Source organism: Agelaius phoeniceus, chromosome 7 (genome assembly GCF_051311805.1).
Source record: "Agelaius phoeniceus isolate bAgePho1 chromosome 7, bAgePho1.hap1, whole genome shotgun sequence".
NCBI lineage: Eukaryota > Metazoa > Chordata > Aves > Passeriformes > Icteridae > Agelaius > Agelaius phoeniceus.
The window spans coordinates 25212117-25237420 of record NC_135271.1 but is presented as its reverse complement, the minus strand read 5'-3'; the positions used below and the strand labels follow the sequence as shown (position 1 = coordinate 25237420).

The following is a 25304-nucleotide window of genomic DNA, read 5'->3' as shown; positions in this document are numbered from 1 at the left end:
AGAAAGAGACTTTTTTCAAAGGCTAATGTTTTTGCATACCAGCATTCTTAGCCTAAAATTAAGTTTTGTCCTGGAGAAAAAAACCCAGGACTTCTCTTGTTTAACTTTCTGCTTGCTTCCTGAATAGGATAAAGAAAACTTTCTTTAAATTATTCCCATGGTAAAGCAAAGTAGAGACTCCACTTTTTCTCAGATGTAAGAGAATATCTTATGTGGTTTGTTGCAGGAACATTAAAAAAGTTTAACATTATTTAGAACAGCCGGAGCAGAGAAAAATAGCACTTACTTAACTTCCTTGGGAATACATTTTGACCCCACCTTAAACTGCAGAACATCCACTGACTCAACATAATAGTATATATTTGGAACTCCTAAAATTGTATAAATTACACTACAGACAAGGAAGCTGCAGAAGCATTTTATATTCCAGATTACCTTAAATTCATATCCATCTATTTAAAATCAGAAAAGTTCCATTAAAATGAATGTATATAAACATTTAATTCAGAATATTACAAGGGGTAAAAGCTGGTTTGAAACTTCTGGGAGCTTGAAAATTCTTGATAAACAGAATTAATAACCTTCCAAGCAACTTTGAGAAAATTATCTCTTTGTATCGGAAAGACATTATTGACTTCTGGAGTAATGGGAATTAATATTTACTTATGCAAAAATGCCTTGAGTTCCTACTATGGCAAAATGTGAGGTAGGCTATAAGGGAGTATTAGTCATCTACTATACTTATTCAAAATATTTCAAGACACTCACATTGGCAACTGATTTAAAAAGCCACATTCATTTGTTACCTTATCTGCTAATAAAATGGGTGGTTTAAAACAGGCCAAAGCAAACATTGTGCTATGCAGACCAGATTAATTCAGTGCTGAGTGTAAGTGTATTTCCATCATATTATCCGACTGTGGTTACACAAGAACCTCTGGTGTTTGTGTTCCCTTCAGAGCTGAAGGCTCTCAGGCTGCAAAGTCCCTTTCAGCATGGAGGAAATGGAGTCATTTTATGACTTTCCATTGCATCTTCCAGCACATACATGTCAGAAATTATCATATTTTTCCAAGTACTTTGGTGATCAACAATAATACTTGAGAAAATCTTGCAATTCTCAAGGGTCAATCTGACTACATCAATCAGATAATTTTAAAATTGGTGTTATATTTGGAAGCAAATATGAAGCAATGGAAAACAGAACAGAGACATTCTAAGGAATAGTTTTTTTAAGTTATAAAAAAACTCCATGTACAACATTAAGGCCAAAGAATATCCAGCAATTCATGAGCAGGCACCTACAGCCTAATTACTGACTCAGACCCTTCCTTTATGTCACTACCCTAAAAAATCAGGCAGAGTTATTTTGGAGAGATAAACTGACTGATCATTAACTGAAAACAGAAATTACTGTAACAGTAAACTATTCCGCATTTTATGATGAAAATGTGTTCTCTGAAAACAGAATTCTCTTTAGCATACAAACTTCTCAACTGCTGATTTATTTTCTTTGCATTTTCTTTTAGAACAGAACACCCTAAAAACAAGTTAATTTAAGCTGATGGAGAGATTCAAAACAACTGCAGCAGAGCTAAGGTATGGATTTGAAATCTAATGTAAGATAATTAGAAGCCCATCATACAGAAACTTTCTGAAAGCACTGGATTTGGATACATTTTGTAGCCATACTTTTGAAAGCAATCCTTTCAGAGTTGTCTCCTCAGCTGTTCCTTGTGCCAGCAAATGAACAGCAACAGCAGCCCTAACAGCAGTAATAAAACCCTCTGGGATCAGTGCATCCCAGAATTTTTCTCAGCACTATTATAATAAAAATCTCTATATTCTGTACATGTATACAAAAAAAAAAAAAAATAGAGAGCTATTTTAGTGGAAAAAAGTGCATAGAACCCAAAAACTGACAAGGCAAGCCTGTGAATGCAGCAGCATGGCTTCTAAATATCAATTAAAAATTGACTAGAGAAGGATTTTCTTCTAACAAGATATTGGAAAAAGAGTCAAACTGTTTTGTATTTCAAGTCACCTTCTAAAAATTTAAGACCTGATTACAAGAAATTAAAATAATATTTTTAGGAGAAAATGATCAGCCCATGCATTTCAAAAATGATTTTTTAAAGCTGTCTTTTAAAGCTTCTAAATGATATATTAGATTTTTTTCTTGGTCACTATCCAATTATGTTTCAATTATTACACAACTGTCAAGCTTTGTGGTTGATTAAACAATTAGGAAAAAGAGAAAAAAATTGCTTTGGTTTTCATTTCTTTTCAGTGCCATATCCAAGTAAATAAAAGACCATTATTATTTTTTTTAAAAACATACGTTTTTCATTCAAAAATGAGAAAAATACTTATAATAGAGAAGAATCAATGTGTAATAGTAATCTGTCAATCCCAGCAAACTGTTTGAGAAAAGCAAAGAAAACAAGAAGCTCTGTTTTGTGAAGAGATTATCCTTACCTTTTACACTTGTGAGGAATTATTTTCTTTTACTTTGAAAAACCTTACTAAATATCACAGAATTCATAATAAAGTGGAAAACTAGAATACCACAGAGGACCAGATAATTATTCCGTAAGTCGCATACCTGATATTGGCCAGTGGCCAACATCAGATTTTTCAGAGAAAGACTACAATTACTTCTTAGGAATTAAAGGTTTTAATACAGTGCCAGGCACTATAGAACTGCCACTCAACTGTAAAGTTGGAAAGATACTTCTTCCCCAAGGTTACTCAGAATGTGAAGTTCTCTAAAATCTACACACATAGTCACACTGCCTTGTTACAGTCCAGGCTAAAACCAGCCACCCATCCTTGGGAACATTTGGCAAAAGTAACCTCTGCATGGCTCAAGCCTCAGAACTTCAGCTGCCAGTCAGTCAACACTTAGCTCAGATCCTTTGAAGAACTTTACCAAAACAACGATTTAAGATAAATTAGGCTTATAACATCAGAATGCATAAAGTACATATGCAACAAACTAAAAACCTAGCCAAGAATTTCCTGCCAGCTAGTTTTACCAAGCTTGATTTCCTTTCATCACATTCTCTCTTTTCCAATCTGAACACAGCTGTTGGAAGCAATTTGACACTCTTTAGGAAAGAGTCTGTTAATTTGTCTATATGATTTCATAGGTACAACTTTGACTTACATTTGGATAACAGAAGTGAAACCGACAACAAATCAAAGTAAAAGTAGAAAGCAGTGCAGTGAAAGGTATGGGGCAGTTTTTAAAATCTGAATACATGAGAAAAGACACCAGCAAAGAGAAAAAAAAGTCTGATGCTTACATCAAGAGAAAGTATAATTCTTTAAGAGGAAGGGAAGTTTGTCAGCCCTACTCAATGGTCATATGTGAGGAGTAGTTCCCTAGCTGGGAAGAGGAGACTGAAGGACAGTAATCTCTCTCAATGCCTTACATGAATTTGAATCAAGGTGCAACCTCTACCTCATAAATACAGAAAGAGTTGAAAGCTAAGAAACACTTGGCAACACAAGCCAAAATTCTGATATCTTTCAGTTACAGTCCAAGAGATAGAATATTACATTCTATCTTGCAAAAATATTCAGGAATATTCTGAGGACATGTTGTATGGCATTATAAGACAGACTGCATCAATTTCTCATAGCTAAAAAGGGCTTCTGTTTCATAGGAGCCATTCTGGAAAAAAAACTTCAGTGCCTCAGCTATGTAACCAAGCTTCCTTTGTTTCAGTAAGCTATGGAGTTACAACAGGCACAGTAACTCACTAATCCTGCCATAAACCACCATAAAAGTAAACTATTTTAGCCTAAGATAACATGTCTATATATGTGTTTGCCACATATTTAAATAATGAAGCTCTGGTGACGTGCAATTATTTGGGCACGTGCCTGAGCCTTCCATGCGTGCAAATGCTCTCAGCCAAAAGTTCCAGTTTTCCCAAGTTGTGTATCATACTAAGCAACAAAATATCATCAGGCAACTTTTGTTTTATAATAAATATTTATTTTTCAGCAAGAAAGATATATTCATAGGCATGCATGTATCAAAAGAATCCAACAGCAACTAAATCCAGCCTTCCTAAAGAGAGGCCTTCTCCTACTCTTCTGTCATACGAAATTTGTATTGAATTACTTGCTCAGCGTGGGTGGACATTTCTAAGCAATGGTTTCATAATCACATAGCCACACAGCAGCGCCTTTTTACAGCAACTTCTTTAAATTTTCTGTATTGCAGTGCATTCAGGATTGTTTTCCCTCCATTGCACAATCCAAGTCTGTATCTGCACCTGTCTTCACACATAAGGGTGTTGTGTTGACTTTGTGTCTGCCTGGATTACTGAAAACACCCTGCTGCTTCAGCATAATGAGAGAAATATGCAATGGCTGGTTTCCCACAGGAGATGAGATAAACGTTGAAAACCCTATAAATGAAAATAAGAGAACCTGAGGTAAGGTCACATTCTTAAGCCCACTTATAAGCAAAGCAGCTTTAGCATTAAGTCTGGTAAAGTCAGACTTTAACGTTCTGATAAAACCTACTTGAACAATCCATACCGTGTAAAGCAAACTACTTTTAATGGCCGAAAATAAAATTAAATAAGGTAACGCTTTAGCTTACTTTCAAGTACATGAAATAGTGTGTTTTGAAGGAGAAAATGACTAGTACAGTTGTTGAAATGAAACTTAGCTAAGAGGTTACTTTTCCGTAACCAAAACCACCCTGCCGGGGCTGACAAAAGACGCCACCCCGAGGTGTTCTGGGGCAGTTTTGCAGCGGCTGCGCTGCAGGAAGCGAGGCTCCGGGGCTCCGAGGCTCCGGGGCTCTGTGCGAGGCGCGCCGAGCCAGCTCCGACAGCTCGGCCGCATGGCGGCTGCGGGCCGGGATCCCGGGCGGGAGGAGCGCGGCGCTGAGGGAAGGAGGCGCCCGCGCCGGGCCGGGAGCAGCGGCCCGGGAACCGCAGCTCCCGCCATTCCCTTCGCGGGGCGCGGCCCGCCGACCCGGAGCAGGAAGCAGAGGATGGCGTCCCTTGACCCCAGGGCGGCACTGGAGAGCGAGCGGGGAATGATGGAGGTGAGCCGGCGCCGGCAGCGGGGAACGGGAGCGGGTGGAGGAGCGCGCGGCCGCCTCAGCGTCCCTTCAGCGCCCGGCCGCGGGTGGCGGCTCCCGGCGGGGCGGGGCGGGGCGGGGCGGGCGGAGCTGCTGCGGGCACAGCCGGCCCCGGTCCCTCGGCTGCCGGGCGGCTCCGCCCCGGGCGGGGGGCCCGGCGGGAGACGGGGCGAGGCCAGGCGGGCAGCGCGGGCTCGGTGCAGCCGGGATGGGACCGGACCCGCGCCTTGCGGTGAGGCCACGGGGCAGAGGCCGCTCCTGAGCGGAGCTGCCGCCTCCCTGATGTGGTTGCGCTGTGGGAAGGCACTTGCCTGTGCCTCTGCTTAGGGGAGGGACTTGTTCTCCCCCTGCCTGCCCAGCGCAGGTGAAGGGGTGGCTGAGGTGTTTATGGGGTGTATTTCGAGGAGCAGTTTTTATTGCTTTTGCACCCTTTTTATTTTACTTGTTGCGGTGCAAGAGTGACACTGTCTGGAGGGTCCCTCTTGAAGCTCTGGAGACTTTATCGGATGCCTTTGACACCCAGATACTATCAGAATGCCAAAACGAAGCTTTGGTTTTAGAGACAGCTGCTAAAATAGATTTATTCGAATTTTACGAAATCAAATATTTCTGTATGTAACTGGTTGTTTATACATTTGTTACAATTTAAAGGATTTTTTTAGTTGTAAAATATTTAAGCTTTATCTTGAATAGATAGTATTTATTGACTCTTAATCCAACAGTTTAAGATAGTTCCCACTGTAAATATCTTAACTAAGGCAGAATTATGCAGTCTTTCCTTGAACATCTGAAAAATCCTTTGTGGATTTATAGCTGTAGTCCCTGTTTTAAAAAAGTAAGGATCTTGGGCAATCCAGATTTTGGCAACATAAATAAGGCATCTACATAGCAGATTTCCTTAATTTTATTAGCTTGTGGGATTAAGCTTGACTTCAGATGATAAGCAAGCTGTATATCCTGTACACTAGTGGTTTTTCAAAACACTGATATAAAGAGAATAGGCTTTCCTCTAAGAAATTCCTCTAAGACAACAGATTTTCCTCCATTCTCCAACATACTGCAGTTACCACTCCTCAGCATCTTTGTGATGGAACTAAACGCTGGTGTGTCGAGGGTCTTTAATCTCCTTTTGGCGCAGTGGGTGGGGATGAATGGTTGTGGTGTCCCCTGCTGGCTGTGGGGCTGCCTGACTGCCTCACCCGTGGGGTTGTCTCCTCTGTGGTTGCTACACTTGCAGCTTTATCATAACATTGTATGTGTACAGTAAGACTTAAAATAGCAGGAAGTTGACTTCAAGCAGGTAGAACAAGTGATTTTACATAAGGCATCACTCATGAGGGATAGTTTTCTGTGGTTTTCCTTCACTTTCTTTCAGTTCCTGGCAGTGTATAGGAAATAGAACAGGACTATTGAGATCAGTTGATCTGGCCAAAAACCTTTTCTCAGCTGCCAAATGAAAAGGTTTATTGGAACAGCTGGGGTTTCTTGTTTATTTTGTTTTTTTATTATTATTACATATATTGTAACACAATCGGAAGTAGGAGTTTGGTGTTTTGGTGGATGGTTTTGTTTTGGGGGGTTAGAGGCTGTTTAAAGTTGAGCTGTTAAGATATTCCTTCTGACCATAACTGCTATAACTGCTCAAGTATTTTATCATGAGCAGTGCATAGTCTCAGAAAGGACAACAATGTTTAGTACACAAGGCCTATGAGGAAGAAAGAAGAAACAAAGTTATTCCAGAAGGAATGGTCAACATTTATATAGGAAAGACTGTCAAAATTACTTCCATATTAAAAAAAGGTGTGCTGTAGACTTCAAAAAGATTTATCCATTTGTTAAACTGTTTGCAAAATGGTACAGAAAAATTTACATGCCTTAGGGCATGGAAAACATGCATTATTAATGTTATTTTAAAAGGCTCTTTAACTTCCATGTTGGCAGATGGGATGAGAGAAGTGTCCTGCACTGCAAATGGCCTCCTGTTTGACATTTATTGCTTGCTAGTCTGGAGTCAGCTTTGGTGGATGAGGAAGGTTGGTGACTCTAAGGTAGGTACTAGAAAGCTGATTTAATGTTTACATTCCATAGCATAGAAGGCCTGTGTAACACCTGGAAGTCCTTTGTGTTTGGACACCCTAGAGCACATAACTGCTTGTTGCTGCAGTCATATTTTTATTTAAAATTGTGAGATTCAAAATCGATGGGCAGATCTTTTGAGAAATAAGGCTTACTTTTCCAGCCTAGATAATTACTTTGTGTGGTATAGGTCTCATATGGGTTTTCTTACATATATCTCTTGTCTTAATTGTTAAGGCAACTTAGGAAATTAAGTAATTAAATTAATTTGACAAGGTTACTGCTTAATAACCTAACAGAGTGTGTGCTCTGCTCATAAGTATAGTATTTGACTTCATTAATTAAAAGTTAGCCCCTTCTATCAAAGCTAAAACGTACTGCTAAATGTAATATTAGGGTAACCTAGTAAAGCAGAAGTTTCTTTTTAGAATGCAGCTTCATTTAAATCAGGTATTGGTCTGTAGCTGAAACAGTTTAGAGCTTTTAAAGAGCTTGTAGCTTGGACTGAGGAGGAGCTTCAGGATACAGTGAGTACGAGGATGGACTGACTTTAAAAATTCTTTTACTTACAGATGTTTGAGAGAATCAAACGAGATTCTGCTTCTTCAGCACAAGGTAAGAACTTGAAAAAGTTCAAAGTAGTTTTTGTTGCAGTTACATTTAAAAACGTAATAACTATCAATAGAACTATTAGTTTATCTTGTAGTTCAGTTGCTTACTTTGATTTCTTAAGTTTCGTTATGGAACTTAGATGGAAGGAGTGACTTCTGAATCATCCACCAAGTTTCCATGTAGGTGTAATTCTCTTGTCCTGTTGTAAGCTGTTTGAGACACTTTACATTTTATCTCAGTAATCATGGATGTTGCAGTACCAATGTGGATTGCCTAGTCTTGAACCCAGACAAATCAGTAGAAAAACTCACTCACCTCAGCTATGAAAGAGTAAAGCTTATTTTATGAAGTTGTTGGATGAACTTTACGAACAAAAGGATCTCTTCATGCCTTTTTGAACTTACTAAACCTTTTATCTTCCTTTAAAATAGTAGTTTTGACAAATGCAATGTAAGAGAAGTAGCTAGGTGCAGGTAAAATGCTCCATCTTCATGTTACTCTGTTGGTTTTTGTGTTTTGTACCTATGTGTTTGGTTGGTTTATTTCTTGGTTGTTTTTGTTTTTCTGTTTTTGTTTTTCTGTAGGAATCCAAAGACATGGTGTTGAGGGCTCTCCACGACAGGACAGCAGTAGCAGGTAAGTTAGGTGATGATATAACTGGCATCCAGCTTACTGCTTACCAAAGTAAAATGGGAAGAATCTGCTTTTCAGCCTGTCTGTTACCTTGTGTAATGGATGACAGTGACACAAAAGGGATTAAATGTATGATTGGAGATCCTTTGTATCTTACACCCATGTACTGGTAAAAACTGTGGGGAAGGCATGTTGTAGTGCCCCAAACTACTCTGTAGGTGTCAAGTGTTTTTTGTCTTTTCTTCTTTTATTTCAAAATACTAACAAACAGATGAATGAAAAGAAAAATTACCTTTTTCTTTAGAAGCAGTCATTTTCAGATTTCAGCTAACTGTGCCTTCAAGCTGTTATCCTTTGTTCTGCATTTAAGAAAAAAATTTTTTAGTGAAATTTGCTTGAGAATACTTTAAAATACATAGTCTCACCATTACAGTTCTAAAATGGAAACAGTTATCTTGCAAGTTTTTCCCATCTGTGTAGGAAGATAGATATTTAGAATTTCCATGCTAAGGACATGGATTAAACAACACAACATGTCTTGACAAAATTACCTGCTTCTTTCAGTTTACACAGAAGAGGACAAGAACATCCTCGGCCTGCAGCATCCACTGTGCAAAATAGACAAGGATACTGCAACTGTTGCCATGTACACTACAGTAATCTGGAGCAGGTGAGACAGCTTCTGCATAATTTAGCAGCAGATAGCAAGGAGTACCTAAGGCTTTATCAACTCATAAATATCAGTTTCTACACCAAACAAGCAATACTGAGTGAAAAATGAGCTGTTTGTGAATTGCACAATATGTGACCTCAGGAAGATCCCTTGCTTATTTGTTACCTCTTGTAGAAGATGCTGATGGAGTGGCACACAGCTGCTTTTCTGAAGTGCCACACATTGCATCCATGATGGTTTTCTCTGTGTCTTTAATCTTGAAATCTCTATATATTTTAAAGTACTAGGGTTATAGTAATATCTTCGATATCAAGGCTAGAGACATTTGATCAACCGTTTTCAGTTCTTTTGTCAGTCTCCTGTCTTACAGACTTTTTTAATGAGAAAAATGAGAAAGTAGAAGCCTATTTAATCTTCTGCACCTAAGAAAATTCTTGTTGATTTGACTGAATTGCAGGATGTTTGCTCATGTTAAGTTCAAGAATATTATAAGTAATTTATACATACATTTATAGTATTTGTTCTGGTTAAGAGACTTGTGAGCAGCTGTTGGATTTGTGAGAGTATTTGTACTAGTTAGAAGAGATTTGTCAGCAGCTACCAGAACCACTAATTTAAGTTCCAACTCAGAAAGATGTTTCAATACATTTTAGTATTATTTGAGACTGCCTAAACATACTTAAAAAATCTCAATTAAGATTTTCAAATAGTAAAAGAAGATTTTATTTAAATATTTTCATAGCAATGGTGTAACGTTTAACCTGGGAAGGAATTTTTAGGACTAGGCCTGTGTGTTAGCAGTAGTATTAGACTAATCATCTGTTGCATCTTTCCCCAGCACATTTTCAGCTCCCAGCACAGACATTTTACAACATACTGTAGGAATCGTACGGGTACCAGTAGCTTGATGGAGCGTTTCCTTCAAGATGTTTTGCAGCATCATCCCCACAGATACCATGACAGCAGGTATAATACAGAAGGCTTTTTATTTTAATCTGTATTAGTGGAATGCATGTGTTATGAATTCCTGTATTTGTTCTACTGCTGAGCAGTAAATTTGGCTCATTTGAGGTGAAACTTGCTCAATGGAGACAAATGCTGTTTATATGAAGACAAAACTTCACTACGTATGGATTTGAAACAACACCACTAGTAGCTTTTAAATATGAAGACCTGAAAAAGAAGGAATATATAGGTCAGCACTTACAATGGCAGACTGTACAATCTCACATGCATTTACAAATTCTTAAAATTTGAGCATTATATGTTTTATTCTAAATATTTTAATTCTGGGCCATATGTGTATATATATATATATTTATATATTTATGTTTAGCAGTATATTTTATGCGTGTTTTGAAAGAGCTTATAATTTTGGTTTGTTGATTATGTCAGGTAAGTATTTACATGTTTATTTTTTCATTATCCTTCCAGTTTGCCTGTTCAATTAATACTTGAATTACATTAATTGGCCAATTCATTAATGCTCAAATTTTGGAAAGTGTTCCCTTTATTTATCATTTGCATGTTTCAAGAGTGATAAGAGGATCAGTGTGTTAAATTTTTCTCTGTAGATGAAGGAAAATCCATTAAACCTCATTTGTAATGTTTTGAAAGGCAGACAAAAATCCCAGTTTGATCCCAGCACTGTACAGTGTTTCTCAATATGCAACTCTGCTATATGTCTTGACAAACAAGCAGAAGGGTGTTTTGTCTGAAAGCACTCATTGGTATTATCAGGGATATGCCAGAACTAGCTAATATGCATGTCTATGCCAGACTAGCCCAGGACATGATGTACATGTCACCACAAGTAAATAAATTGTCCTCCCATCTTAAATAAATAGATTTTATCGCACTGTCAAGAACATTCAGCATTTTTTGCTGTGGAGAAAATATAGGATTCACTTTAAGACGGGCTTCTCTGGAGGTGTCACTAATACACCTTTGCTGAATGAAACCTACTAACAAGGAAAAACAATCTACCCAGATTCCTCTAATTTGTTGGTAGAAGGAATAGAATGAGAAAAATAATATATAAAATCTAGATTAAGTTGGAGGAAGGAGTGGTAAGTAATCCCAAATCTAGACAGAGTTTGGAGGAAGTAAAGCAAAGATGGAAAAGAAAGCATTAATAGATTTATGCTGTGGTCGTGCTCTGAAAAGAAAGTTATGATCTTAACTGACACTTGAGGTAAGATTTTGATTCTCTTCTTTCTCATGTTAAAACACTTGGGTTTATATGCAGTTTCACACAGTTCTTTAAATACCTGTTTTTACTGTTTAGCTGAATTCATACAAGGGATCTTTATGTGTAATTTAAAAAGACTATGGAAATATTTGTAAGACTTGATTTGTTTTACAGAACCAGTATACCTAGTAGTTATGTGGAAAAAGGAAAAATTCATCAGAGCTTTGCCTTATACTGAATTTCAAAGGATATTGTTGTTCTCCCCCAGTAAAAAAACAAAACAAAACCAAACACCCACAAACCACCAAATCATTCCTTCCTCCAAACACTTGGTATGTAATTTTTTTACCTAAGGAAATAGTATTGAGCATTTTAGAAAGTAAATCTTCATTCTACTTAAGGGGATAATTTGTAGCAAAACTGTCAAAAGTTATTAACTATATAAAACTGTTGTTCTGTTCTCATCCCCCAGGGACATTTGCTTAAGAGTAATTTTTGAGAAGTGCTTGTAGGCTGTTAACTGAGCTAGAGACCTAGGAGTTTGCTATAGTTTCTCCATATGAAAATCTATCTAATTTTATATTCAGTCTTTCAGCAAGGTCCAGGTGCCAGGATGCAAAGATGTTTCACACAAAGATGGAAGAGCCCTGAAGTTAGGAAGCTAAAAGATTAATTCTGTTGCTTCTGGCAGTCCCTTTAGGTCCTATTTCAAGCTTAGGTGACCATGCAAGGGCAAAGCAGCATTTCAGATGATAAGCATTGTTTGATCATCTGATGTATTTGATTACTTTGCATTCATATAGTAATAGTTCTTTTTAAATGTTTCATTATATGAGATTTCTCTTGCTTACTCAGTCCTATATCCCTTAACTGTATGTAGTCTTAGTTATATAACCAAGGAAATTACTGTACTATAAAATTTGTTCACAATACTTCTGTTAGCTGATGTCTGCCATGTATTAAAGTAAGCATCCGTTTGGGTCTCACAAGATGGTTATAATTTTTGAGTGAAACACAATATTCTCTTCTTCAGTTATATTTACGTATTTTAAAAATTGTTTCCATTAAATTTGCCTGGCTGCTCCACATAAAGCCTTGTGGGTTCCTGTGTTGCATAGGAAAAATAGTCCATATCTGTCACCTGTGTTAATTCTGGAAGACACAAACCCTTGTGTTTGAGGCAGTCTTAAAGACAGAACTGCCAGTTACAGAATATATAAAAACCTGTTGTCACTGCAAGACTGAGCTATCCTAACTTGGCTTCTTGCAGGAGTGAGTCAGAAGCTGTGGTATGTCTGTGAGAAACGGTAAACATGGAATTCCTTGGCCACATGTGCAGAGTTCCTATCAGGCAGCCGTGTTTTGTAGGTTAAAGGGCATTTATACTCAACAATGGTTTTATACTGTGTCCTATTATTATGTTCCATTTCTTTACAAGCTCAATTTTAAGTAATGATCGTATGATCAGTGAAATCACCTCTTTATAGGCTTATCACTTCAAACAAAGGAAATATCTTTACTTTTTCTGCTGTGCTGTATTTATGAAATCATTGTAATCTATGTTTGGCCATTCTTAATTGATGATTGCATAAAGAGGGTGCTAGACTAATGCCCAAATTGTTATCTTTAGCGTTGTGGAGCATTTCCGCCTCCATAATTTTAAAAAATTGAATATCTCTGAGATAGATAGAACAACAGAAATAGTAATTTCAGTTTATTCATTAGAAGTGATACAGTGTAGGTAATGACTCTTAAAAAACCCCCACACTGCTGTTGTTTGAAACATTTTTAGCATATTTACAGTATTTATCTTAGCTGCTTTTCTCTTCCCTCCCCTTTAGACCAACCTATGATGACATGCCATCCCCCGTCACTCTGGAGGCCCCTAGGATTTCTTGCCCGTCCTCAGAAGAGATGCAGAAAAAGAGGAATAGTGAGAAACAGGAGATTTCCAGCAAAGACCAGGAGTCCATTCGTGAAATAGGCTCTTCTGTTCCATGCCTGTCTCGGGAGGGCACGAAGAAAACTTTTGTTACAGAAGCAGGTTTTCAAAAACTTCAAAGAGGCCAGGAATGTGTTCCAGGGAAATCCCAGCAGTCTGCTGGCATTTGTAGTGATAAGAAATGGGTAAATCTGAAACGTGCTCGAATCGCAGGTCATAGCCATGAAGGTCAGTCTACAGCTGTGAGCCCTGTACCTCAGCAGTTTTCTCTCAGTCCTACAAGCCACAGTTCCTCTGTTAATCCTAAAACAGGAAAAAATGTGAGGGATTTGGCAGCATCAAATCTGTTTCTGCGAAGAGGATGTGATGAAAGAGCAGTGGAGGTCTGCAGTAGGGATGTGTTATTGAACCCACGCTTGAATCCTGCTCCAGCACTGGTTCACCCAAAATGCCCTTCAGTTTCTCATCAGAATCCTACACATAGCCACAGCAATTCTTCCTTTATTACCTCAGGTCAATCTCTCTCAAAGCGAGATAGTTTACGAACTCAGGATGAAACTTTGGTGTCTGATCTCCATCTCAGGGATACTGTGGGTATCAGCAGCTCCTTAGATCTTGGGACATCCCCACAACTAGCAAGATGCAAAAACATAAAGACAAACAGAGGTGATGAAAGTTCAGTGGATGAGACTATTGAAGATGTAATTGTGAAATACTGCCATGAAACTACATCTGAAGAAATTTATTTCAAAAAAGAGAATAATCCCAGCGTACCTTTTTCATCACTTCTGGACCATACTAATTTAGAGGGCTCTGAAATGAGTTTTGACTGTGATGCACCAATCCAGGTAGGAACAGATTTACCCAAGGCAGCTATAAAAGATATAGAATTCCTGAAAGAGGTCCAAGTATGTTTGCAAGATAAGGACTATGGAACACAGCTCTCTTCTGTTTTAAAAACTGAGTCATTAGAGAAAATAGAAGCAGTGAAAAAGGATGTCGTAGTTCATACCGAAGAACCAGTTCTTCCAGCCCTGCCTCACGTGCCTCCTTCTTTTGTGGGAAAAACTTGGTCTCAAATAATGTATGAAGATGATATAAAAATTGAAGAACTTGTGCGTGATTTCAGGGAAGGTCGTTTTCGCTGCTACTTTAACAGTGAATCCTCAGCCAATTGTACAGGGAAGAGAATGAAGAAAAAAAAGCAGAAGGATGAAAAAAAGATCAATATTATTGAGGGTAATAGAACAGAAAATGCACCAGTTAAGGCACTGCCAGAATTTAATGATGCTTTAAGTGGTGGCTCTGATTTTGATAACCCGTCTTTGGCCTCAGATACACTATGCAACCCACAAATTGTAAAAATGCCTAGGAAAAGGACATGGCGCCTGGCTTCAAGGTGTCAGGTGGTTAAAGTCAGCCATGGCACCCAAACAAGTCTGCTGAACTACCCTGTGGCAAAAAGGAAAATGTCTAGAAGGGAATCTGATCCAGCTGATCAGAAAGCAAGCGTTGCATGTCTGGAGAATGAAAAAACTCCAAACATGAAAACTAGACTATGTGCCCTTAAACTTCCAGAGTCCTATAGCAAGATCATGAGTCCTGTACAGCCCAAGACAGTGGTGTATGTACTCTCGTGCCCAGAAGTAAAACAGTGCAAAGGTAAACCTATAGATATTCCCAAAATGAGGAAGAATCATCACTCCACAGATAGCAAGGACTCTGTAAGATATAAATACAAACAGTGTTCTCTCAAATATTATGACCCACTGACAAATCGAATTCTGAAAACGCCTCCTAAGAGTACAGTTGGAGAAAAGGCCAAAAAGCCCTCTCATGTTCGCCAGCTTTTCAGAAGTCTCAGCTTTGATACAAACATGAAGAAACTAGCTGATACACAGAGAGAAAGCACACCATCAAAGTCACTCAATTGGTCAGACTTCTGTAGTTCTTCTTCAGCATCTTTCCTACCAGATCGAGATAAAAGGAATGAGACAGCCTCAAGTCAAAAGGCAGATGGACCATCTGTTGCCACAGAAAAAACAGATTGTCTTGTATCTGAGAACTCTTTTAAACACCTAATCATTTCACCTTTGAACTCTGTGATAGAAGGAGATTATAGATTAATCCCATTTAATAGAATTACCAAAACTCCTCTGACCTCCATCAGGAGTGAGTGGTCAGAGAGGGAGACTCCAAAAGCAATATGGAAGAGAAAAGAAGGCACTAACAAAGAACCAGTTTTTTCCAGAAAGGCTGCAGGATCTAAGTCTGTCAGATGTACTCTTGAGAGGAGAGGAAACAGAGTAACCACAGGCAAACAAACGTCCAGAACTAAAAAACAGCAGAAAGAGGGGATGAGAAGACAACTTCAGCCTTGTGCCCAGAAATCTGCTTTCTCCATCCATAGGTACCAGACAAGGAAAACTACAGTGGGAAAGCACCCTAAGAAAGAAAAGCCTGATGCTAAAAAATTAAAGGTGAGGAGGAAACCAAAAAGGGCCTTTCTGAACTCAACAGTTGTAACAGGGATTCCTGAAAAAAGGCAGAAAGTCACATCAGAATCTTTTCCCAAGAAACCAGAGCAAGCTTCCTCCAAAGTCAGGAGCTGGGAAGTAAGTGGAGATCGGGGTCATCCTGGCACTGTGAACCGGCCCTCTAGAAGAACCTCTGCTGTACCATTACTTCGAAACTGTCTTGTACTACCAGGTGAGAGCTAGCTACCAAAAGAACTTTTTTTTTCTTTTTTTTTTATAGCCAGCACCTGGAAGAAGGAAGGAGGAAAAAAGAAGGCCATAGACAATGCAGTTGAAATGCTAGAGCTCCAGAAATTGCAGAGCCAGTCTAATGTGAAATAAATACAACTGTAAACTCAGCTCTTGTTCCTGGAATATGGGGACAATGTATTGCACTGTTCTACTGTGTAAAGCTGCAGAAGTTGTGGATTTGATTTAAAAGCACTTATATTTACTAGTCTTCACCTGTACATCAGCAAAATGACCTTGAATGGTATCATATTGTTATTATGGTATTATCAGTGCGTAACAGTGCACTATAATAAGGTAATCTAGAAGCTGTGTTAATTAATTGTGCCTATTTAAAATTTTTCACGTAATTCTAAAGTGCAGAAGATGACTCACTTGCTATGCTAGAAATTTAATGAAGACACATCAATCAGGGCTGAATTCTGTGTATGTATTTTGTGTTTGTGTATACGTGCACCTAATTCAACACATAATATATACTTGCCTGTGGAATGGCATTAAAATTAATACAGTATGATACAATTCAGATCAAATCAATGCTTTCTTGAAATGAAATATAATTTTACACATTTTTGTATTGACTTCTTTGTTCCTGAAATCGTGTCCAAAGCTTTTTTTTCTTTTTTTTAACTGAAAGTCACTGTGGGCTCTCATCAAGCAATAATGGACCATGCTGGTAAGGAAATATGTCTCCTTAGGGAACTGTTTCAGTGGTGGTAGCTGAGGTGAAATCTTGAATTTTAAAAGAAATACAGGGTTATGTTTGGGGGCTTCTTTGTTTGTTTTTAATAACTTGTTGATTAAGTTTGTAGGTGAATTTTACATTCCTTAGTGAGGGGGGATGGAAAAGTTATAATGCAAAAAAAACCAAATAGCAGCAAGTTGTTTCAGAACGTCAGCCTTGAGTTTGGGGTTCTGTGCTTTTCTGGCTTTATTTGGTGTAGTGTTGGTTAAATTTTTATGGACTAGAGTGCAAACTTTCTTTCTAAATTTTCAGTAAAATATTTAAATAAACCTAACACAGCATCCATCTAAAAGTATTAGAGTTCAAATATTTGGTTAAAAAACCTGGTTGAATAAAAATTATATTCCACAGAGATTCAAGTTAGGTCCCTGATGTTCCATCTACTATGGTTTTATGGCAAAAAACCCCCAAACCCATGGTGTTTTAGCTTAGTTGCTTGGTTTTTTTTCTTTTTTTGATAGTTGTTATGATGACAGTTTATTTGATGTGCTTAGGAGACATAAAGCGAGTCTCACGGATGTTTCTGTGCTTTAAAACCTAAGATTAATGGTTAATTTCCAGTAAATTAAGCACGCAGTTAAACATCATCATAATCCAGGCTTTGGTTTTTCAAATCTTCAATTTGATATATTATATAATCTATTTTACATTGAAGGTCTTCATAAATTCTCTAGTGGTACAGTACATTTTTCAGAACGCAAGAAAAACGTGGAAAAGAGCAGGCCTTGCCGTCTCTGGCATTGAAAATATCTGTGCATGTTCCCCCCAGAAAATAAAACCCTTCTTGATTCTTCATTCACTTCTTTCTGAAGTGTCAAGGGTCACAGATTTGGGCTGAGATAAAGGTGGACCTGGAAATGGTTTATTTTAATATACAGTATCTGAAGGAAATATAAAAGCTGTCATCATGAACCACATGTTCAGAGAATATTTTGAGGATGTTTTGAGGATGTTTTTAATGTATATACATATTTCCTAAGATAAATAAAAGATGTGCATGTGTCAACTGGAAAGTAAGTTCCTTTACAAGTCAAATATGGTCTGACAGATTTTTTTTTAAATTTGTTTTATTTTAATTTATTTTATTTTTTATATAAAAGTTGATTTCTTTGGACGAATTTTCCTATGGTTGTCAGTAGACACAGAATCTTATGACTGTAATGCAAGTCACTGGAAAATGAAGGGCTGTAATATAAATTTTTATAGCCCTCAACTAATTGTGCCTGTATAATTTAATATTTTGTCTAACATAAAACTGATGTTTTTAAAGCAAAGTTTTAAAGGAATGGTTTTTATAGAAAGCTAATTTTTAGATAAAGCAAAAGAAGATTTTTAAATAAAGTTTGTTTTAAAGCAAAGCTTTAATTATAGTTAAGTCCCACTCTAACATATTTTTATGATACAAGAATGTTTTCCTATCTAACTTCTTCCATCTTATTTTTCACAGTATTTCACATGTGAAGAGCATGAATTATTCTGTGTGTGAATAAGTTTTAATGCACATTGTACTTTAAGAACACTAACTAATTGTTTAGAGTCAAAATACTGTTCTCCATACTCATTCATTGTACATTTGTCTTATTCCGGTGCACAACTTTTCCTTGAAATCTTGAGTAATAAAGATGTGTTGAGGACTATAAAATTACTAATGTTTTTAGACTGTAATGTCTTTTGTTTTTGGTAATAGACCCTCTTATCAGGGTGAGATTTTTAGAAGAAAAATGTTATATTCAAATAAGAGTGTAAGTAGCTATATATTTTCCTTAAAAAAAAAGAAAAATGAAAAAAAAGTACATAAAAATTTATTAGAAGAATTATGACTTGAGGTACAAGTCTGGAAACATTTATGTGGTTGACATTGTCAAAATAAGGTTTACTGTAGGCTTGGATGTTAATCTGTGCCTCTTCTGTGCATGTTCGATGACCACTAGGAAAAAGAGGAAATACTGTGATATGAGAAGCAAAAGCAGAAACTGCTTTGGAATGAGAATTATGAACATATTTGCAAAACAAAATATTGCAAAGAAGGAGAAAATTCTGGGGTCTTGAGAAATAGGCAAGCACTTTCCTGTTAGATAAGTAATGGAGTTTCTGCCCTTATGGAATAGAACATTGTTTCATTAGCAGCGTGACCAATACTTCAAAACACGGTTGTGTAGTCTACAGCAATGGCAAACTTGAGAACTGAAATACTTTGTCTCCAAAATTGGTGGGTGGGTTGGTTGTTTTTGGGTGATATTGTTTCTGTTTTTGTATGTGTTTCTTTTTCCCTTTTGTATTTTTTTTTGGTTGTGGGGGGAGACTGGGTTCTTTTAATATCAGTGGACAAAGAGGCAAAGAGGTTTTGTCAGTATTTTTGCATGTCTTAACATAGAGAAGCAAGAAAAGAGCTGGAGTAGAGAGGAATAAAGTCATGCTTTATGAATTAAATTGGCAGCAGTTAGAACCAGTACCTTTTTTAATAGTTGAGAAAAATGTTACCTTTTCTTCTTCAGTACATTTGCAATTTTGACCTGTTTGTAGTTTTTATTATGCATTTCATAATTTTTAAAAAGTCTCTCCCCACATAAAGTACTCATTAAACCTTTCAAAACAGTCTTATTGTAAGCAGATAGATTTTTATTATTCATTTAGGATTGTGAATCATGAGTGTGACTCTCTCATATTGTGCCAGGTGCTAACCAAACATAAAATAGTAATCCCCCAAAACTTCAGATATCTGACACTCGCACCTTGTAGTTCTTCAGTTAATTTTCTGATAGGATTTTTTTGCTCTCTTCTTATTTCTGACAGGTTTGTATCCAATGTTCTGGTAATTGTGTTATGAAAGTACCCCTCTCTGGGACTCAGATAAATGAGGTTATTTCTGTTTATAATGAGCCTATGGCTTCATCTGAAATTGTGTTTTAAGTTTCATGCTGAACTTGTGCCCAAATGAGAATGTGTTTTGTGGTTTTCATGTTGTTATTGATTATGTATTTTGCAATAATTTTGCTTGATATTGTAATTTTTTTATCTGCTTCTCTATCTCTTTTGTCTGTGGTCATTTGACACAATGTGGGTTTGTAAGGATACAGCAATACTACAGGCTGGTTCAGTGGTGTTGCTGGATGTTCTTTCTCTGTATCTTCTGCTCATTTTATTTCAGATTTGTTGTTTCCATTGTTTTTCTGAGTCATGTATTTGGATTTCTTTTTTTATGTTGTAAAGAGCTAAATTTCAGGGCAGTACATTCTGTTTGGAATAAATCAGTGACAGGTGACAAGAGGATGTTGTCCCAGTCTGAAGTGCAGAGGGCAGGTTGGCACAGGTGCTCCTGTGCTTGGGAGTCTGCTTTACCTCACTGAATAGTGTGAAACAGGAGTGGGATGATGATTCTTGATTCTTTTGCCAGTCTTCCTTTCTTCTTCCCTTGGGGTCACTCTGCCTGAGAACAAAGTAATCTGAACTCATACTGGAAATAAGGGGTTTTCAGCTTTTGCTGTTTCGGGGACAGATAGGAAAAGCAAAATGTATCACTTTCACTAATGTAACTAAAATCACTGAATTTTTGCCTTTAATGTTTTATCTACTGAATTACAGCATTCCTGATAATATTTTTCAGAAAAATTTGTAATAGCATAGTTCTGAGCATGCCCAGAAGCAAAGGTTTTGTTCCTTGTTTGTTTTGCAGTTATAAATTCATTCATTCCTTCAGCAGAACAAATCTTGTTTTAATAAAATAAAGACTGAATATGTGCTTTTGGAGTTTATTTATTCTTGGACTTTACCTTGAAGCTATTTGCTATAATTTGTTGTGGAAAGAACACAAACAGAATGCTATGGAATAAGCTACTACTATGAAGGCAGACAGTCATAATTTAAACAACTGTTAACAATGGTGTGATATCTTGACTCAGTGAAGCCAAGATTCATCCTATTCTCTGCCAGCTGAAGCAATGACACCCTAGGATGGCATTGAAAAGATGACAGATACATTTAAAATGTCTAACTTCATTTTGGCAGCGTGAAACCAAGAAGCCCCAACCACATGGCAAGCCAGATGCCTGCAGCACTTACTCATTAAGAGTTTTTTGAGAATGTGCACTTACTATATGACAGCAGGGGCTAGAAATATTATAGTCTTAAGCAGCTTTCTACTTTATGCAAAACAGTTTGGCATCTGTAATCATAGACCAAATAAAGGCAGGCAGAACTCTTTTCAAAACTGTGTGCAACAATGCTTTTAGGAGTATGGTAAACAGATTACTGGAATGCCTTGCACAGTATAATACCTTGTTCTATAAATTTGTTAGTCATTTGCTGTTTGTAGCAGTGCCTGTTTAAACCAGTGTGATTTTTTTACAGGAGCAACACACAGAGATGTGTCAGATCAGTAAATGGCTGAGAAGCAGAGGCATGTGGTTTCCTGAGGCTTTAGTAAGTCATAAAATTTCAGGACATGCTTTGCAGTTTTCAGTCCATACTTGAAAATATCCATGTATTATGTAGTTGGCTGAATGAAGTTAATACTGTGCTATCAAATAGTGATTTAACTGAAGAAATAATTGTTCAGCCATCTAAACATGGAGTTACAAGCATGATACTATAACCAAAGTTTAAGTCAGGTGCTTGCTCTTTCATGGGAAATATTTTTCATAAAAATAAAAGGCTTATAGAGTGTAGAAGGGAGATCCAGTCCAAATTGGTGTGTTTGAGAGTTATGATGGAATTAATAGCACAGTTTTGGTTGGATTGGGATTCACTGGAGTAATTAGTGTTATAATTATTGTCTTTTGATGGTTCTGAAAGTCATAATTATTTATTGAAGTGCAGAAGCATTTTTCATGAAACGTACGAACACATCATTATTGAAGTTTGTGATTTAACAGTTTCAGCCTTTCTAAACTTAGGTTCTTTTTTTGTCAGTGTTCTACCCTTAAGGAAAACTGAAATACAGCTTTTCCCAAATTCTGGGAATCATAAACAGGTTTTTCAGTTCACGCATCCTCAAGTATAATTGTACTTTAATATTTTAAAGCTGGTCAGCTTCTCATATTTGATGTGTCATACTGCATTAATGTTGGCACTGGTGCATCTGAAAATATTGGTTGTAGCTTAGTGAATTATGATTAATATTGCACAAAAAAGTTGCAGAATCAAAATCCATCCTTGCTAGCTCATGCAGAGAGCTTAAATTCTGTGCTGGCCTGGACATTGTGCTATAAGAATGAGCAGAGAAGCTGAAGCTGTGGATGCAAGGCATGTGTATGTCTTGCTTTTTATTACACTGAAATTTTAAGATGAAGAGAGAGGTAGAAGTGATGCATAAGACTTAAATATGTGTTTTAGATTGGAACTAGATCAATGACTATTTAGCTTTGGGGGGGTTGTTTTGTTTTGGTTTTTTAATGTTTATTTTATCTGAACCTTGGCAAACAGTTGTCAAAATCCATCTACTCCTATAGTGGTGCAGCTCAGAATCTGTCACTCACTCTTCTGGTATGTTACTTTTATTTGCTTAATGTATGGATAATATTTCTCTTTACTGCTGCTTGTTTCGTACTTTCAGCCACTGGTAAGAGGGGGGAAATGTTTATAACAAAGGTTGTGCATGTACATCCTTTTGAAGGCTAAAGAGAAAAGTTGTAAGGCAATACATGGCTACCAGCAGATTTCTCCACATGCCAAAAGGAGCTTTGTTAAAATTCAGGTCTAATGATGAGTAATAAATCAGTTGCCCAAATAGTGATAGAAACACTTTTCATTTTATTGGCATTAGTTGCAATCTGCATAAAATTAAAAGTAAACATACTGACTTTTTGGTGACAGTTATTTTATAGATTTCTAAATGTATCTAGTGCTTTAATTTTTCGATCTGTTCTAGCAAAATGTCATTTCCTGAGTTATTGCCAACACACTCTAGTTCTGATTGAATCTGGAGTCAGGGTAATAATGGAGTCAAAGTCAGCATATTTTTACCTACCACAATTAGTTATTGTTCATGCAGCACTTTCTGTGGATGTAAAGAACTCTTAAGTGTTTAATATTATCAAGAATTATCTTTTGTATTATTCTTATTTTAGACATTAGTGTTAAGTTTATTTTTAAAAATGCATGGATACATTTATATTTTTGTGAATAGAAATGTGTGTTTGTCATGGATAAGCACAATATTTTTTATTTTTAGAGCTCAAAGGAGAGCACTAATGAAACAGTATTTTACGTATTTTTATTTCCAATTATACAGCGACTATTAACTTTTCCTGTGCTTAGCAAATTTCTGTTTTCCTCCCTCACACTCCACCATTTTAAAATAAGAATTCATCTGCAATGCAGAGTTCTCCATCTTTATTTTCTCAGAGTAGGGTGTGATGAGTGTCATTCGGCTGTATCACGAAGATGGTTTTATGTAATTATGTAGTTATTGCATATGCCTTCATAACTATCTTTGCCTTTTCATGGAAGCTATAAAGGGGAGCCAAGGATCTCTGTCTGGCCCTTGTCCTTCTGTCTTGTTTTATTGCCCACCCCATCCTTCTCAAGCTCCTTATGCAGCCAGTGGGTCAGCTCCCCTCTTTACCTTTATTTCATTGAGCTCTACAGTATGTTGGAAAACAACCATTTTTAATTCACAGGAAAAAAATGAATTTAAACTATTTTCAACCAGTTTTTCTTGTAATACTCACATTCTAGTGCATGTGTGGTGAAACAACAAAATTCTGACTTCTTATTTTGGCAAGCCTTGTGTTCCCACCATCTCCCCATAGCTCCCAGAAGCGCAGGAAGGGCTGAGGTTTGCAGGCACCTCTGGTGACCATCTGCTCCAGTCCCCTGCTCCCAGCAGGCTCAGCTGGAGCAGGCTGCTCAGGACCAGCCACATCCCACGGATTCTGAGCATTTCCAAGCAAGGACATTCCACAGCCTTTCTGGGCAACCAGTTCCAGCACCTGGCTACCCACACCCTCGTTGTTAAAAAGGTTTTATCTCTGTGTTTGAACAGATGTGTTCCAGTTTGTGCTCACTCAGTCTTGTCCTTTCCCCACCCAAGCTCTGCACGTTTGTTCCCTGGGTGGCAGCTGGCCCAGTGCTCGTGCCCTGTGTCCCTTGGTGTGCTGGCACTGTCCACAGGGGCCATGGGGAACAGCTGGCACTGACACCCTTGCCCAGCTGTTCCAGGGGAGATTTTCTTCAAGCAGGCAGCCCAGCTCCCCACTGGTGAAGGTGAAGGTGCCAGTGAGGGCCCATGTGAGGTTTGGTTTTCCTTGGTTTACCTGGCTTCTGTAGCAAATTGAGTCCTCTAAGCCAACTTTCTAAAGCTTGATCCTTCTTTTTATCCTACAGGAGTTGGGGTGTTTGCGTTTTTGGTTCCCCCCCACTAGATGTTTCCTTTATTCTCTTGAATATTTGAAGTTATATGGGTTTGCTGACTGAAAATCCAAAACTTCATACTTATGTGCTGCAATTATAATTTTGTTACAAGTCTCTACACTTATGTATGCTCTTTCAATGCCTTTTTTTTTCCTGTTTGCTTTTAGCTCCATTTGCTCTTGATTGAGACTTCTGTATTGGTTTACACTGTGTCCAAGATTTTGCTCTAACTGGGTCAGTATTAACTTGGTTTGATAAAGATTTTACAAACATGGCATTCAGGGTAACTTGCTGTGGCTTATTTTGTTACAGCTTTTTTACACTATAAGTTTTTTATTGTTTGTTTTGCTTCTTTCTTTTTTTATGGACTTTCTTGCCTGTGTTCATAAAGAGCTTCTGTTTGGTTTCCCACTGCTGATAATTAAATAGCTTTTAATGAGGCGGGCTGGAGGAACAGGAGTTAAAAGAGCTGACTTGTGCTGCCATTGCCTTCTCCAAAGCAAGCTAGTGGCATTGTGCAAAAACCCAGGTTTTTATCACTTTGTCACTTTATCTCCTTTATTAAGAATAAGGGATGTCAACTCTGTAAAAATATAGGTATGTAGATTAAAAATCTTGTAGAACAGCTAGAATAGTAACATTAGATTAGCACATTTTGCCACTGCGCTCTCTCCTAAATTTGCTGTGAACAAAACCTTGATAAATTTGTGTCAGATATCAGATGATGTTGCAAACATTCCCAATGTGAGAACTTGTGATATTTGTCCCTCCTTTTATGCTTAGATTTCTCTTTAATTTTGTTTTCATTTTCTTTTTGTGTGAATACTGTGGCATGTCTCTGTCATCAGTCTAAGTTCTTTTAGTCCATCTTAGATAGAATGAGAGTGCCGTATCTTTTCTTTGTTAAAATACTTATTTCTCTTTTTAGGAGGAAATAATTAACATTTGTCAAAAAGTAACTTGTAAATCTGAGCTCCCCATGATCAGTTTGTGTGAAACTTAGTAAATTCTTTAATTACATCTGAAGAGGTGGGGAAAGCATGAGTCTGCAACTCGCTCTTAAATTTTATGTGAAATACTTAAGTTGTGTTGGGTTTGAGTTCTTTTTCTCATTTCTCTTTCTTCAGCACAGTTTTAAAGGGCTACTTTGTGCTTTTAGCAATGTCTTGGCAGTCAAAATTCTCACCCTCTAACTGGATTTGAAAGG

At 37.4% G+C, this 25304-nt stretch overlaps 1 protein-coding gene across 1 annotated transcript; it reads left to right on the top strand.

The window, feature by feature from the left end:
- The first annotated feature begins 5289 nt into the window (after nucleotides 1-5289).
- ZDBF2 (zinc finger DBF-type containing 2) lies at nucleotides 5290-20480 on the top strand. The gene is made up of 7 exons (XM_077181297.1): nucleotides 5290-5342; nucleotides 7052-7158; nucleotides 7759-7801; nucleotides 8383-8434; nucleotides 8996-9101; nucleotides 9943-10070; nucleotides 13137-20480. The coding sequence occupies exons 2-7, from the start codon at nucleotides 7057-7059 to the stop codon at nucleotides 15955-15957; spliced, it is 3252 nt and encodes a 1083-aa protein (XP_077037412.1). The 5' UTR covers nucleotides 5290-5342; nucleotides 7052-7056; the 3' UTR covers nucleotides 15958-20480.
- Nucleotides 20481-25304: the final 4824 nt, after the last annotated feature.

What these genes read in the sequence shown, in the direction of transcription:
- ZDBF2 (XM_077181297.1), top strand. Translation starts at nt 7,057, where the DNA reads ATGAGAGAAGTGTCCTGCACTGCAAATGGCCTCCTGTTTGACATTTAT. An exon ending in TTCTGCTTCTTCAGCACAAG is followed by an intron (nt 7,802 to 8,382) that starts GTAAGAACTTGA and finishes GTTTTTCTGTAG; the next exon opens with GAATCCAAAGACATGGTGTT. An exon ending in CGACAGGACAGCAGTAGCAG is followed by an intron (nt 8,435 to 8,995) that starts GTAAGTTAGGTG and finishes TGCTTCTTTCAG; the next exon opens with TTTACACAGAAGAGGACAAG.